General features: G+C 43.9%; 1 protein-coding gene across 1 annotated transcript in view; it reads right to left on the bottom strand.

The window, feature by feature from the left end:
• The window catches only part of nectin2.L (nectin cell adhesion molecule 2 L homeolog), a gene marked incomplete at its 5' end in the record, with an annotated part of 31,471 nt that extends 15,867 nt beyond the window's left edge, over nucleotides 1–15,604 (bottom strand). The window contains 1 exon segment of the mRNA NM_001094175.1: nucleotides 15,394–15,604. Coding sequence (NP_001087644.1) covers nucleotides 15,394–15,433 — 40 coding nt within the window.
• Between the last annotated feature and the right edge of the window lie 334 nt (nucleotides 15,605–15,938).

Here is a 15,938-nt window from a genome sequence, read left to right as displayed (position 1 = left end):
AAAACACTCCAATTCCTCAGCGGTTTCCACGAGATTAAAGAATGTCTATATAGTCACCTGTAAAGCATTCGCCCAGCCTGATTTTCCTGTTGGAAAATGTGGCGACTCACAAACATCACTAGGATACACTGTCAATACACGGTCAATGCACTCAGAGTACTTCAGGCACTGAAAAAATAAATGTGCAAGGGGAAAGCCACGACATGACTGTGCATTCAACACTCCAGGTATCAAAGTTGCCTTGTGCCGCAAGGCACCAAAAAAGTGCATTTTGCACACACAATTATGCCATAAAAAAATGCACCTTGCTCTCCTACACCAACTATTGTGAATGATATACAAGTGCAACAATGCAGGGATTAGAGACAGCATGCATGCACAGGCATATCAGCTCTCTTGGCGAGGCCACTGAACGAGGGGATCTGGGCCTGATCTGGTCACCTACATTGACCCTAGAGCCTACTGAGACACATTGGTAAAGGACCTCTTCAATGCAAAGATATGCTTCTTGTCTGATAGGATTTTCAAACCTACCAGATAATCTGTCTGGGAAATCCATCGGGTGGGCCAACTAAATGCCCATTTATGGTCAGCCTATGTGGAGATACCATTTTGCATGCTTGGGTACAATAACTGCACCTACTGGTCCCTACTACAAAATGATGCTGGTGATAGAAGGATAGTAGGCTGTAGTGGTCAACTTCAATACTGTATATGTGTGACCTTAATGGCCCTCCAGATGCACTTAAGAGGCTGTTTTCAAAAGGCTAAGTGGGGTTTTGGAAGTGGCCACTGGTCCACAGTAGGGTGTACAGACTTGAAATCCCTGCAGTGGCCTAGAATAAGGTAGGTCTGCCATGACTGGATAGATTAAAGGCGGCACCGATAGATGGAGAGGGTCCCTCTAAGCACCGATAGATGGAGAGGTTCCCTCTAAGCACCGATAGATGGAGAGGGTCCCTCTAAGCACCGATAGATGAAGAGGGTCCCTCTAAGCACCGATAGATGGAGATGGTCCCTCTAAACACAGATAGATGGAGAAGGTCACTCTAATCACCGATAGAAGGTAAGGGTTCCTCTAAGCACAGATAGAAGGAAAGGGTCCCTCTAAGCACTGATAGAAGGAAAGGGTCCCTCTAAGCACTGATAGAAGGAAAAAGTCCCTCTAAGCACCGACAGAAGGAAAGGGTCCCTCTAAGCACTGATAGAAGGAAAGGGTCCCTCTAAGCACCGACAGAAGGAAAGGGTCCCTCTAAGCACTGATAGAAGGAAAGGGTCCCTCTAAGCACTGATAGAAGGAAAGGGTCCCTTTAAGCACCGATATATGGACAGAGTCCCACAAAGCCCCATTACCAGAAGTATGAATATCCCATGCAGCCATACTTAGCACTGATTGCTCTTTGCATTCTGCAAGCATCTGAATACTAACAGCTAAAGCCAGTGCCTCCCTATGCAGAATGTATATGTACGGTATATTAATGGTACAGGGAACCAAACAAACAGAGCAATACATAAATATATAGTAAGAAAGATTAAGCGCCACGAGATCAAAGAAAGGAGGAGGGAGTTGACTTCCCCATAGATAATATGGAAACAAACTGAATCAGTGAAGAAAAATTCCATTTGAGGAAATCATGTATATTGGCACCGGCAGATGATTAATTGCCCCTACGGAACAAATTCCCCATTACACGTTGGAGCAGTGCTGGGTGGATAAGCAGAGAGTTGCAATGCCCAAGGCCACCAGCAGGAAACTAAACTGGGAATGTATGTGTCTGTGCCAGTTTACACATCAGCATTTGTGGTTTGCCCCAAATGTAAATGTCTCGGCCCAAGGCTTTCCTGACATGAGTGATTAGCTGCCGCTGAGTGACAGGGCCCAATGACACTTGCTGGAGCTGTTGCAGGGGGACATTAATCTAACCCGGGGCAAATGCCTTCACCAGCAGCTGACTTACTACAGGGCTCACGTGGTACCGGCTGATGACCCACCGGGCACATTCCCTATTTCTAGCCGTGAACATAAGGGAGCGGCAGATCCGGAGCAGATGTTGGCTGAAGCAGCAATTTAAAGAGGGTGGATTGATGGACAGTCATACGGCACAAGCAAACAAGCCCTTACAGAACTGTGTGTGTGTTTCTTCCACGCTCTTTTAGTTTAAAGGGGAACTACACCCAAAAACGCTGACACTATTAGAGCCTATTCCCAAAAGGATGAACCCCTGGGGCACCAAGGAGCTGCTTTACCCAAAAGGGGTTGTTCACCTTTAAATTAACTTTTAGTATGATGTAGAGAGTGATATTCGGAGACAATTTGCAATTGGTTTTCATTTTATTTGTGGTTTTGGAGTTATTTAGCTTTTTATTCAGCAGTTCTCCTGTCTGCAGTTTCAGCAATCTGGTTGCTAGGGTCCAAATTACCCTAATAACCATGCATTGATGGGAATAAGGGACTAGAATATGAATATAAGTGGCCTGATCAGAAAGCGGAATAATAAAAAGTAGCAATAACAATACATTTGTAGCCTTATAGAGCATTTGTTTTTACATGGGGTCAGTGACTCCGTGTTTAAGGGCTAGTCCACACGGGGAGATAGCCCTGCGTTTGCGGTCGCGGCGACAAAGCGCCGCGCCAGTCGCCGCGACCGGCGCAGGCGACAGTTTTGTATGGGCGCCTATGTAAAAACGCCTGTGCTAACCACACGAGGCGATGCGCTTTTCAACAGTCGCCTGAAAATGCCTCGCCAGGCTTTTTCAGGCGACTGTTGAAAAGCGCATCGCCTCGTGTGGTTAGCACAGGCGTTTTTACATAGGCGCCCATACAAAACTGTCGCCTGCGCCGGTCGCGGCGACTGGCGCGGCGCTTTGTCGCCGCGACCGCAAACGCAAGGCTATCTCCCCGTGTGGAATAGCCCTAAAAGCTGGAAAGAGTCAAAAGAAATTATTTAAAAACTATAAAAAGAAATCCTGAAGACCAATTGAAAAGTTGCTTAGAATAAAGGTCCCCATTGCCAAACGACCGATTTTAGCAAAGTCCGACCAATCCTTCGAAATTATCGTGCGGTTAGTGGGTTTCGAAGATCGTACATCTTACGATTTTTCGCCCGACATCTCTCCGAAAATTGATCGGCCAGGTTAAAAAAATCTTTATCGGTCCCAGTGCAGTCTATCTATGTCTGCAGGGACAAGCAGGCAGTTACCCTTTGTTTTCCTGGAAATATCGCCTGTAATGGTCTTTTTAGTTGATGGACAATTCGTACAATCGTTTCGAGATAATCGTGGTCTCACGATGACGATCGGATCTTTTAAAAATCTTTACATCTAGGGCCAGCTTTAGCCAAACTATAACATACTAAAAGTTAACTTAAAGGTGAACCACCCATTTAAGGTGCAGCATGTTGCCACATCTCTATCATCCCCTGAGCAGGAAGTGAGCAACACACAAAGAATATGTTGACAAACAGCAAATAGATCACACTTTACCAAAATAAGAAAATATTTACACAGAAGAAGGAACCACACAATACATAAAAACAGCCTGCCTCTTTGTAGCCAAAACACATAAAACCAAGAGAGCTTGGCTGCTGCACTACAAGGTTCAGTTTTTAACAGCAGCCATGCGGGGAGGAGGCTGGGAGCTGCAGTTGAGCAGTGCTCAGAGGAGTGTCAATGGATACTTGGTGCTACAGCCATTACAATGCTCGGTATGACCACAGAAACCGCAGGCTGCTGGGATGAACAACAAGAAATAAAATAAGGAGACACTTCATTAACCACAGGCAGTGTCCAAGAATAATTACTACAAACTATACACAGACTCGCAGGCACCATCACATCCTGGAATACACAAAACTTTAATTAATATATATATATAAAATGGGATATGTAGTTGGATATATATAGTGGGATAGGGAGAGAGATGTCCTGCCTAAAAGGGGTTGTTCACCTTTGAGTTAACTCTTAGTATGATGTAGAGAGTTATATTCTGAGACAATTTGCAGTTGGGTTTCATTTTTTTTTATTTGTGGTTTTTGAATTATTTTGCTTTTTATTCAGCAGCTCTCCAGTTAGCAGTTTCGGCCATCTGGTTGCTAGGGTCCACCTAGCAACCATGCAAAGATTTGAATAAGAGACTGGAATATACACAGGAGAGGGCCTGAATAGAAAGATGAAAGTAGCAATAACAATAAATATGTAGCTTTACAGAGCATTCGTCTTTTAGATGGGGTCTGCGACCCCCATTTGAAAGCTGGAAAGAGTCAGAAGAGGAAGGCAAATAATAATAATAATAAAAAAAATATACACAAAAATAATAAAGACCAATTGAAAAGTTTCTTAGAACTGGCTGTTCTATTACATACTAAAAGTTAACTTAAAGGTGAACCACCGCTTTTAAGGGTCACAAATGGGAAAAAGCCCTTGTCCTCTGCTTGTTTGGCCAGGGACCCAACTTAGATCCAAAAGTAACCAGGGAGCACCACTTAGTCCTGCCACTGCCAGCAAGGGAGTGCTGCTTTTTACCCATTGGCTAAAGTGGTCATTCATAAAAATGCATCTCAAGCTGGCAATTTCAGGTGGCAGTTGCATACAATGGTTTGCCTGTGGCACTTTCCATTGCAGTTAGTTAGAAGCAACACGGGGCAATTCTCCTTACTCTCAGTCTGGACAATCAACAAAAAAATGACACAGGCAGCACAATCTTTAGCATAAAAGGCCTAGGGTTCTAGGTTCGATTCTGACCTGGGTTCTATTTGCAAGTGATATAGCCACTTTGAACAGTAATGCCCCTTCTATTCATATAGACGGCCCAGCTGAGAATAATGATTTAACTTTCCTTTGCATAGGGACGTACAGACTATAGAGATAGGAATTCAAATCCTGTAATATCAAAAGCAACAAAGCTCCACCAGTGAGTGATATCTATATTGGCCAGTTAAACAGATAATCCATGAAGGCTTTCAGGACATAAGGGGCCCCTTCATCAGGCTGATTACCCCCTGCTGACATTAGACACGTCACATGGTGCAGAGCCAGACAACCAGAGCAAAGCAGGACAGGAGAATCCAGAACACCTTTCATTGTGGGTCAGCTAAGGTTATCAGGTTATCTAATCATCCGCTTGATATGCCACAATCCCACACCGACAACATACACACAGTCCTGCTGTTAGTAATGAAAGGGCAAATCTGCAGCTCTGACAACAGGCTTTGCAGGGGGAACATAAACAATTTAGTAGCAGGGCTAATCCTCCTCCTTCAGTTAAATAGAAGAGGCAGTATGTGCTATGCTCTTGGCACAAAACCAACTCTCTCTTCATACTTTTAAGTTAAGGTCACACCTGGAGATTCTGGGAGATTTAGTCACCCGGTGACTAATCGCCTCTTCTTTGGGGCAACTAATCTCCCCGAACAGCTTCCCCCTGTCTTCCGCCTGCTATAATGAAAAAACGCCTGCGGCATGGCCGTTTTCTGAAGTTGCCTCACAAGGAGATTAGTCGCCCCCAAAGAAGAGGTGATTCGTCGCCGGGCAACTAAATCTAACGGAATCTCCAGGTGTGACCCTACCCTTACTGTCCATTTAAAGGGTATATAAACCAAGCGGAGTTATTTTTTTCCCTTCAGATCCAGCACTAATATACACGCATTTATAGATATCATCCTTGTATCCTAGGCTTTCTTCCAAATTATAGCTGTAATAAGACCAGACCATTTATATAGTGACCACAGGGGATGCTAATATACAAAAGTCTTATGGAGAGCAGTTCTGCTTTTGCACATCTATATAAGCAGTTCTGTTACCACTCAGCACCCTGCCAGCCACAGACCACCCAAGTGCAAAGGTAAGATGAAACGGGGCATTTATTTAAGGCAATTAAGTATAAAGGGGATCCATTAGGTACGGGCAGCACTCCCGCATTCCCTTATTTATACAGGAGCCCAGCTCAATAACACTAATCCCATTCCTGTGTAACGCAGTGAGACAAGTCCCTAACTGTTTATTGAATTGGCGTGCTGGTTTCCATAGAATAACTTATTGCCACATAATGACAGTACAATAAACCGCTTTAGGGATTTGCCAGCGGCACTCAGAGGTCTGTAACACGAGAGCTGTTTGTGTATGTGCACCCATTGATTATATCATTAAATATATTACCCTGTACTGACCAACTGGACAATATTTCAGGTGAAAAAGGATCTCTTACTATGTAATCATACAAGGAGACATAATTGTAGTGGGCTGGATAAAGTTTTAACATTATTTATGGTGCAAGCAGTACAACTTATTGTGCCAGGCTACAGTTTGCAGCTACTAACCACTGAAACATGGGCCATAATAAGAAATTGTACTATATACAGCACTTGAGAGAGAGGTTTCCCATGGGCCAGTTTAAAGGGTGTCGCTCCTATAAATTATGAAACCTCCACTCAAACCAGGGGGACAGAGTGGGTCACATGCACTTGCTGGTCAGCCTACAACCCTATTCATGTACTGACAGGATCCGCTTTCCATATTGGCCTTTAAGTTTCAGCATTCAGATTTTTTTTCTAGGGCCCATGATTTTACAGTTTAGCCGGGAATAAACCAAACCTGTGAAATGATCAGTCTAAGTAGGGCCACAATCCCACAGACAGGGGCTGGGGTATGAAGTTGGAGTTGTATAAGGAAAGTGCTGTTGTATAGGAAAGACAGGGTCCAAGAGGTCCAATGATCACCATGGTGTAGCACTGCTTAGAACATCGGCCATGATAATACAGCACATACATTCATGCACACCGCCCATTCCTATCTATGGAGCAAAGACAATGGCTCTCATTTGGCCCATTGCACGTTGTGATACATATTGTATGAGGCACTCTATGGGACTGGCTGATGTTAGACCAATGTAACCCTTTCTGCCCTGGATTCTCTTATAGTTTCCTTTTCTCCCTTCTACTTGCTCTTTAGGCTTCCACGTCTCATTCACTCATCCCTATCTGCGGTTGCTGCTGCTGTGCTGCATCTCGTTGTGCAGAGCAATACACACAGATGGTGCAGTACAAAGATACATTCACATCTCATTATGATTTGACAACACTGGCAAAGCGATGTGCCAATAACGTGTTATTATGTTACCCAACCTTGTTACAAAAACACATCTTGCTTACTGCTGCGGAGCCCAGGATTGAGTTAATCCCTCCTCCAATCCCCCTGTTTTACCCCCTTCTCTTTCTGTCACTGCAAAGGGGCCGAGAACAAGCGCAACAGAGCGTAAGCCAAGGCAGCAAAATTAGGCACACGCAGAGCAAAGGGGAGGTATGGGGCTGATGATGATGATGAGGAGGAGAGCACCGGGACACACATGCAGAGAATGGCAAGAGGGAATGGGTAGGGGGTTTGACCAAATAAATGGTAGAGGGAAAGGAGAAGAATTTTGGAGGTCAGGCAATACAAAGGGAGTTAAAGCTATATATGTAGTACTGTGGGTAGGATACAGATGATTTGCATGAGGTGGGGGTAGAGGGAAATATGTAAGAGGGGCTTTAAAGGAACAAAGACGCGATGCATTGTGCATTAAAGAATTAAAGAGGCAGGTATAGAATCTTGGTATAGCATGTGTATTTCATTCTGCATTATTTGAAGGGAAATTATACCTCATTTGTTATACACATTATCGCACATTTTGTAGTCCCTTCTCTCAATAGCATCTTACCAAAGGGGGACTGTGCATCCTTAATTATTGACCTTGGGTTCCCTAGTGTTGCTTTCATGAACATACAACTAAGCTTTAAAGCATGCTGGGAGTTGTATTACTGCAACACTTGGGTATATAAGGTTAAGAAACAGGGCTATACTTGCTGTCTTGGGCTAGGGCCACACGGGGGCCAAAAAACATTAGCGGAAATGCTCTGGCTGATTTGAGCCCTACCGCAGGCAGTAGCCTCCTCTCTCTCTTCCGCACTGAATCTGATTTGAACAGATTCGGAAGATTTCGAAGTTTCTGCATTTTGAACCAAAATCTGCCAAAGTCTGTTTGCAATGAGGCAATTCAATGCAGGAGAGGAGGCTACTACCCACGGTTGGGCAGAAATCAGCCAGAGGATTTCAGCTAACAGCTTTCAGCCCCAGTGTAGCACTAGCCTTAAGCTGGCCATAGATGTTGAGATTTTTAAAAGATCCGATCCTCATCGTGAGACCACGATTTTCTCGAAACGATCGTACGAATTGACCATCAACTAAAAAGACCGATTTGCCAGGAAAACAAAGGGGAGCTGCCTTCTTGTCCCTGCAAACATAGATAGATTGCACTGGGGCCGACAAAGATTTTTTGACCTGGCCAATCAATTTCCTGACAGATGTCGGGCGAAAAATGGAAATATGTACGATCGTTCGAATCCCACTAACCGCACGATAATTTCGAAGGATTGGTCGGGCTTCCGAAAAATCGGTCGTTCGGCAAGAAGAATCATTGCGTCTATGGGGAGCTTTAGTCCATACATTTTACTATATACCCTATCCCAGGATTGCTGCCCTGTTCCCTAAAACCATCTTGCCTTACTACACATAGGGGTCTATTTATCCTGCTGTGTAATACTTCACTTTTTTTTTTTTACACAGCATGATAAATAGGTCCCATAGTGTTCCAATGATAAAGCTCTGAGGCCTCTCTAAAGGGCCCTGGGGCCACATCACAGTAGCTCTTACAAAGTGGAACCTACCAACTCATACATCGCTTTGTTTGGCAGCCTAAAATCACAAACACAAGCTTTCATGGAAAATGAATAGGGCTGCAGAAAATGTTGTCCCTCAACAGCTGGGTCAGGATTTGGAAGCTCTAATCAGTGTGCCCCGCGATTGTCCAAATTGGGCAGAAGCACAATGTTGGCATTGAACGGCCTCCAATTAGGGACAAACTGGGAGAGAATACTGTTGCAGACACATGAATGAAAGATGAAAAGGACAGAATCCGGACAGAGAAATGGGCAGTAGGGGTAGATATGCTACAATTTGGGTATGACCTTGAATTTACCGCTGCTCTCTCAGGGCCACATTATTTTATCAAGTAAAACAAAAGTAGGGTTGTTGTTGAACTACAAATGTTGCTCCCGGGTGCTGAAGGTTTGCAGATTGGAAGGTTATTAGGAGGGAATTGGCAACTAAAGGGTTGCAGATTGAGCAACACTGATAAATTGTACCCTTCTCTGCAAATCTAATTCTACACCCACCCAAAACCTTCTCCTTAGTCATGCTTCTCCCCCCCCCATATGACACAGCACAGCACTACTGAATCATCAATCCCATTGCTGTCCAGCTCAGCCCTTGAGGTTTACTAATCAGCAAGATTTTCCAGATTTCTCGGTTTGTCACAACTAACTTTGCTCTGTGCAGAAATACAGGATCTGTTGGCAGATAAAAGCATGCCTTCAGCTATTTTTCTGCTTAATTTCAGAAATTTAGCAAAAAATGAATTCTTTGCCACCCTCCCCACTGACCATGCCAATATCTTTCATGAAAAGGACCATGTCCCTTTAACTTGGCAACAATGGTACAGTGCAGTTATATTCTGGTATCATTTGCACTTGGTCATCATTTTTATGGTTTTGGAATGATTTAGCTTTATGTTCAGCAGCTCTCCAGTTTGGAATGTTGGCAGTTACCTGGTTGCTAGGGTCAAAGTCACCCTAGCAACCAGGCAGTTGTTTGAATGAGATCCTGGAAGGTTAACAGGAGTGGACCTGAATAGGACAGAAATAACATTAAAGGAGTGGTTTATCTTTAAGTTAACTTTTAGTATCTTATGGAATGACTAATTCTAAGCAACGTTTCTATTGATCTACACATGATTTATTTTTTATAGTTTTTTTTTTATAACATGCCCCTTTTTTCAGACTCTTTCCAGCTTTCATATGAGGGTCACTGACTCAATCTAAAAAAACAAATGTTCTCGCTACAAATGTATTGTTATTGCCTCAAAGAGCAATAGTTTTTTTTTTTTGGCTGCTGGGGTCTGTGACCCTTCTTTAAGAGCGGAAAAAATACAGAAGAGGACAAATAAAAAATAAAAAAAACCTAATTAAAAAAATAAGACCAATTGAAAAGTTGCTAAGAATAATAAAGTCTATAATATAAAAACATAACTCAAAGTTGAACTACCCCTTTACAGTGCTCACTAGTGATGGGCGTATTCCTCCCGTTTCGTGAAAAATTTGCCAAACTTGAATTTTGACACTGGCATCAAAACTTTTGTTGACGACAGCAATTTTGTGCATTTATTTGCCGCAAATTCGCCCAGCGCTAGTGCTCACACATGATCAGGTATTGGTTGCCATTATGGTCTTGTTTATCAGACATGCAGCATGTGGGATTTTATAGGCCACCAGTTTCACCAGAAAGGAGCAGCAATACACACGTCATTTTGTTATACGTGCTTCGCTGGAAACAGGGCCTGCCACACCCGCCGAATGCCAAATATGTTACAAGAGGTCACTAGACAAACTTATTTGGGTGTGATTTCTCCGCTGGAATGTGACTGTACTGCAGCTGCATGGCTACCAAGGGGTTAACAGCGACAAACTGGAGAGATGATCCGGGCGGCTATTCAGTCCTGCAAAACTCCTCTCCAACTTCACTTTTGTCTGAAAACAAAGAGGGCCAATATTATCCAGTATCGGTGAGAGAGTAGAGAGCCCTGAGGGGTGGGGAAACACAACAGTTTGAAAAGCAGAGCATCCCCCCCCAGTTGGGGTGTGACAGTTTGAAAAGTGGGACTCTAACCTTCTATCCCTCTTTCTCCTATACAATAACCTCCCCCCTCCCTAATGCCAGCCAGGCCTCACCTCCCCCATCTAATTATTACACACACATTCCCAGAATTCCTCAACTAACTCATCACAGACCAGGCCCAACACCAGCACACCAGAAACAGGTCAATGAAGAAATAGGGCGACCAGGGGGAGGAAAGAAACTGGGTGACGGCAGAAGTAGGGGCGCAAGGGCATACAGGCCGAGACAGGGCAGTCATTTAAATAAATTAGTAGATGCAACAGGTGCTGGATGTGTGTGAGTGGTCCGACTACTAAGATGTGAGTGCTGCACATGAAGTTGTAAAATGGCTACCAAAACACAACATGCAAAGAACTTTAATCATGTGCAATATTATTCACCAAATGCCGCCCATAGACTCTAGTGATGTGCGGGCTGACCCGATACCCGCGGGCCCCGTGTTCGGGTCGACCTCGCACTGCTCCTCGAGGGTGGCGGGCGGATGCGGGTTGAGCTCTTCTCCTGCTCTCCCCTCCCGCCAATGTCTGACTGGGATGCCAGGGGCCCACCAGAAATCCTTAGACCGTGGGCCTACTTTCCAAATTATTATGCCTTCGCTCCTCACTCAATGTCTTTATTATTCTAGTCTTTTATATTTACTTAGCCAATTCTTCCATTATTATGCATTTTTTCCCCATAAAGAAATAAGGAATGACAATGAAATTGGCCACATAGTTAGAAGCAAAAGGGCCCGCTGGGAGTTTTCCTGGTATCCCGGTGGGCCAGTCCCACACTGCCTCCCGCCACCTTCAAATGCTGGCATCCGACTTCCGGTTTTATAGCCTCCCGTCTGCTCGCCCAACCCTTTTGTGACGTCATCGGCGGGGCGGGTCTATAAAAGGACCCCAGACCCGCACATCACTAATAGACTCCACTAGTTTAAAAAATATGTAGTGCGGTAAAAAAACTTAGACTTCAATGCATTTCAGTGAATTTTCTTGAAGCAAAATGGGTCAGATTCGCCCATCACTATTCACCATGGTTTCTATGTGTTATATCAGGGTTCCCCAACCTTTTTTACCCGTGAGCCACATTCAAATGCAAAAAGATTTAGGGAGCAACACAAACATGAAAAAGTCCCTTAGGGTAACAAATAAGGGCTATTTGGTAGACCCTATGTGGTCTGGCAGCCTACAGGAGGCTCTTTTTGGTACTATACTTTGGTTTTATGCAATTAAAACTTTTTCCAAGACTAGAATTCAAAAATAATCACCTGCTTTGAGGCAACTGGGAGCAACATCCAAGGGGTTGGAGAGCAACATGTTGCTCACGAGCTACTGGTTGGGGATCACTGTGTTATATGAACGGAGATATAGAGACCCTGAGCCAAAATGCTACTTGTCTGCTCATTGGTGAGTGCGTCCTTGTAGGGCTCAAAAACCAACCCTGAAGCACAGGGATCCATTATCTGGAAACCCATTATTCAGAAATCTCCTAATTACGGAAAGACCATCCCCAACATACTACATTTTATCCAAATTATTGGATTATAAAATATAATTAATCCTTATTGGAAGCAAAACCAGCCTGTTGGGTTTATTTAATGTTTACAAGATTTTCAAGTAGACTTAAGGTATGAAGTTTCAAATTTCGGAAAGCGAAAACCCCCGGTGCTGAGAATTCTGGATAGCAGGTCTCATACCTGTAACTGAGGCAGTGTTAGGGTCCCATATGGAAAGGCAGCAGAATGGCCATTATACTTCTGTACAAGGCCAGTGGCATGAGGATCTGCCCTACACTCTATAACTACAAATATTTGTATTACAAAGAATTAAGAAAAAACCCAGTTCAGTGTAATCTTATTTTTTTTTTTTTTTTTTTGCACTTTACACGGAGAAGCCCCAGGGCCACAAAGAGATAACAGCCCATAGGGAGTTTCACATCACAAAACTCAGAGCCGAACATTCTAGAACAGCTGTATAATATTTCTTATACTAACCAAGACTCTGTCATGGGACACAAACATCACCCAACATCAGTTTTAACAGATATCATTGAGCAAGGTTTATATTGGTATAATACACAAAAGCCATGAATATCTTGAAAATTATATCCTTATAAACGGTGAGTTCTGATGTCATCAATTATAAACGGTGAGTTCTGATGTCATTTCTGTCACATGACTCCCTGAAACTTGTGTATTATAATAAATAAAGTACCCCCTGTTGCAAAATATGAGGATATTAGAAGTTACCTCAGAGTTCCATGACCTGTATAAAAACATGAAACTCCTCGGTAACTAATAGTATCCTTATAATTTACAAGAGGGGGTACTTTATTCACTATATAATACACAAGTGCCCTGAATAGCCTGTAAATTATATGCTTATAGACAGTTCTCAGTGATGTAACTCCTATCACATGACTCACTGAAACGTGTGCAATATAAAAAAAGTACTCCCTGTTGAAAAACATGAGTTTCAAGTCCTGTATTATAAAAGTACTTGGCCGAATACAGTCATGGAAAGACTTGGCGGCTTATAATCCTTATATTATACAAAAGCTAGTACTTTATTCAATATATTACAGATATGTATAATATAGACAGTACCAACTCATGGGGGTTCCAAAAACCAATGAACATAAAAGCAAAAGAGTCTACAGCAGTTGGCTGCTCCTGGACTGGTAGTAGGGCTATTAAAGACAACAACAATGGAAAGCAGATATAATGTCTAAAGTGAGCAAATACATGTGTGTAGAGTAGTACCCACCCCTATCTACCAAGAAAGAGCCATACTTTGTGCAAACATATAGTGAGGAACAGGGTGTGACCAGAAAGGGGTTAATTTAATATTGATCTGCATCTAAAACTGGATGAGATAATTTGGATGCTCTGATATACTCAAACTTTATTCTACCTTCATATCCCTGGCATTGGTAACTAGGGCATACACAGTCTCAGGCTTATCCTACTCATGAACCCCCAACATTGAACACAAAAGACTCGGGCTCATCCTACACATGGACTTGTAGCTGTTATTGAACCCTAACTCCAGAACCTACCCACCCCCCTCCAAAGCAAATTAGAAAATAATGATTGCGACGTTCAATAGAAGCTCAAGGGCCAATAGCAAGTGATATTTCATGACCTATACAAAGCAGCAATGTCCACCCTGAACCTCCAACTCTAGGTCCCACAACCCCCTGCCAGCCAATGCAGGGCCTTAATGTTCAACAATATCTGCATATTTGACAGCCGAAATATAGAGAACATATACATCACACTGCTCCGTTGTCACTCTTACAAACAAGGAGGGTGAATTAACTATTACCTTTTGCATTAGCTCCTTTATCTCCTCGCTTTTTCCCTTCAATTGAAATGAGGGCAGAACACATCAGCTCTCTATGCCAGATATTAATGAATGAGTGGATGGGCACGCCAGGTAGCAGCAATATTACTTATTTTGCCACATTCGGTTTGAATGGCTGGGAGTGAATAATACACAGTGTAATAAATGGATGGGGGTAAACTATACACAGAATAATACATAGATGGGGGTGATCTATACACAGTGTAATGAATGGATGGGGGTGAACTATACACAGAATAATACATAGATGGGGGTGAACAATACATAGTGTAATAAATGGATGGGGGTGAACTATACACAGAATAATACATAGATGGGGGTGAACTATACATAGTGTAATAAATGGATGGGGGTAGACTACACACAGAATAATACATGGATGGGGTGGAATATACACAGTGTAATGAATGGATGGGGTGAAGTACACACAGAATAATAAATGGATGGGGTAAACTATACATAGTGTAATAAATGGATGGGGGTAAACTACACACAGAATAATACATGGATGGGGTGAACTATACAAAGTGTAATGAATAGATGGGGGTAAAGTACACACAGTGTAATAAACAGATGGGGTGAATTATACATAAATATAGGGTACATGAGGGCAGCTAACATACAGGGGGGTGTGGGAGTCAATAGGGGAGTATGAGTACATGGGCGCTAGTGAGCAGATGACAAGGTCACTACAGCCCAGCCCAGGTGACTGTGTACTAGTGATCCAGGGGTCTGTGTACTAGTGATCCAGGGGACTGTGTACTAGTGATCCAGGGGACTGTGTACTAGTGATCCAGGGGACTGTGTACTAGTGATCCAGGGGACTGTGTACTAGTGATCCAGGGGACTGTGTACTAGTGATCCAGGGGACTGTGTACTAGTGATCCAGGGGACTGTGTACTAGTGATCCAGGGGACTGTGTACTAGTGATCCAGGGGACTGTGTACTAGTGATCCTAGTGATCCAGGGGACTGTGTACTAGTGATCCAGGGGACTGTGTACTAGTGATCCAGGGGACTGTGTACTAGTGATCCAGGGGACTGTGTACTAGTGATCCAGGGGACTGTGTACTAGTGATCCAGGTGAGTCTCAGCACACCAATGCGGATAGGGCAGGGCACGGGAGAGGCCATATTGCACAGCTGCTCCTGGGTTTGGAGACACCAGTTGAGCCGCAGAGAATGACTGTGACTAAATAATTCAGGAGAGGAACACAATCCCCCCTAGGATATCAGCGTTCAGCGAGGGGTTAATATTGAGAGAGGCACAAGGCTGGCACTTACCTGGGCACAGCACCAAGAGAAAAGACCAAAGGCGGTGCATCCTGCGGGCTCCAATCACCATTTACCCCGATCCTCTTATCCGTCGCTCGTTTCCCTGGGGCCCCTTGTTCTTCCCTTGCGTCTCAGCAATAGAACGTGCAACCAAGTCGCGTATTCCGATATCTGTTGCTCCGCTCCGTGTGCCCCGCGCACTGTCTCCGCTCCCCTTCTCTCTCCCGACTCCCTGCCTCTAGCTCTGGTTTCGCTCGCCCCACTGCTCCCAGCTGGTGACATCATTCCTCAATTAGCATACGGGGACCCGCCCACCGTTCACCTGTTCCAGCAGAATTAACCCGTTCCTGGGCCGGAGCAAACCACCAAGGTGGGGGGGAGGTTAGTGCAACGCGAGGTGAATGGAAATGAGGGATATCACTGCGACTGTGCGAATTAAAATCGGCGCTAGGCTTGGGGATAACGATTCGCTTTGTTACTGCCTCTATGTTACTGCCTCTATGTTACTGCCTGCAACACAAATACAGTTGCACTGGAATACACTAGCATGCTGC

Source organism: Xenopus laevis, chromosome 7L, assembly GCF_017654675.1.
Source record: "Xenopus laevis strain J_2021 chromosome 7L, Xenopus_laevis_v10.1, whole genome shotgun sequence".
Taxonomy (NCBI): Eukaryota; Metazoa; Chordata; class Amphibia; order Anura; family Pipidae; genus Xenopus; species Xenopus laevis.
Note: the sequence above shows the minus strand (reverse complement) of the source record. Positions and strands in the feature narration are given on the sequence as shown.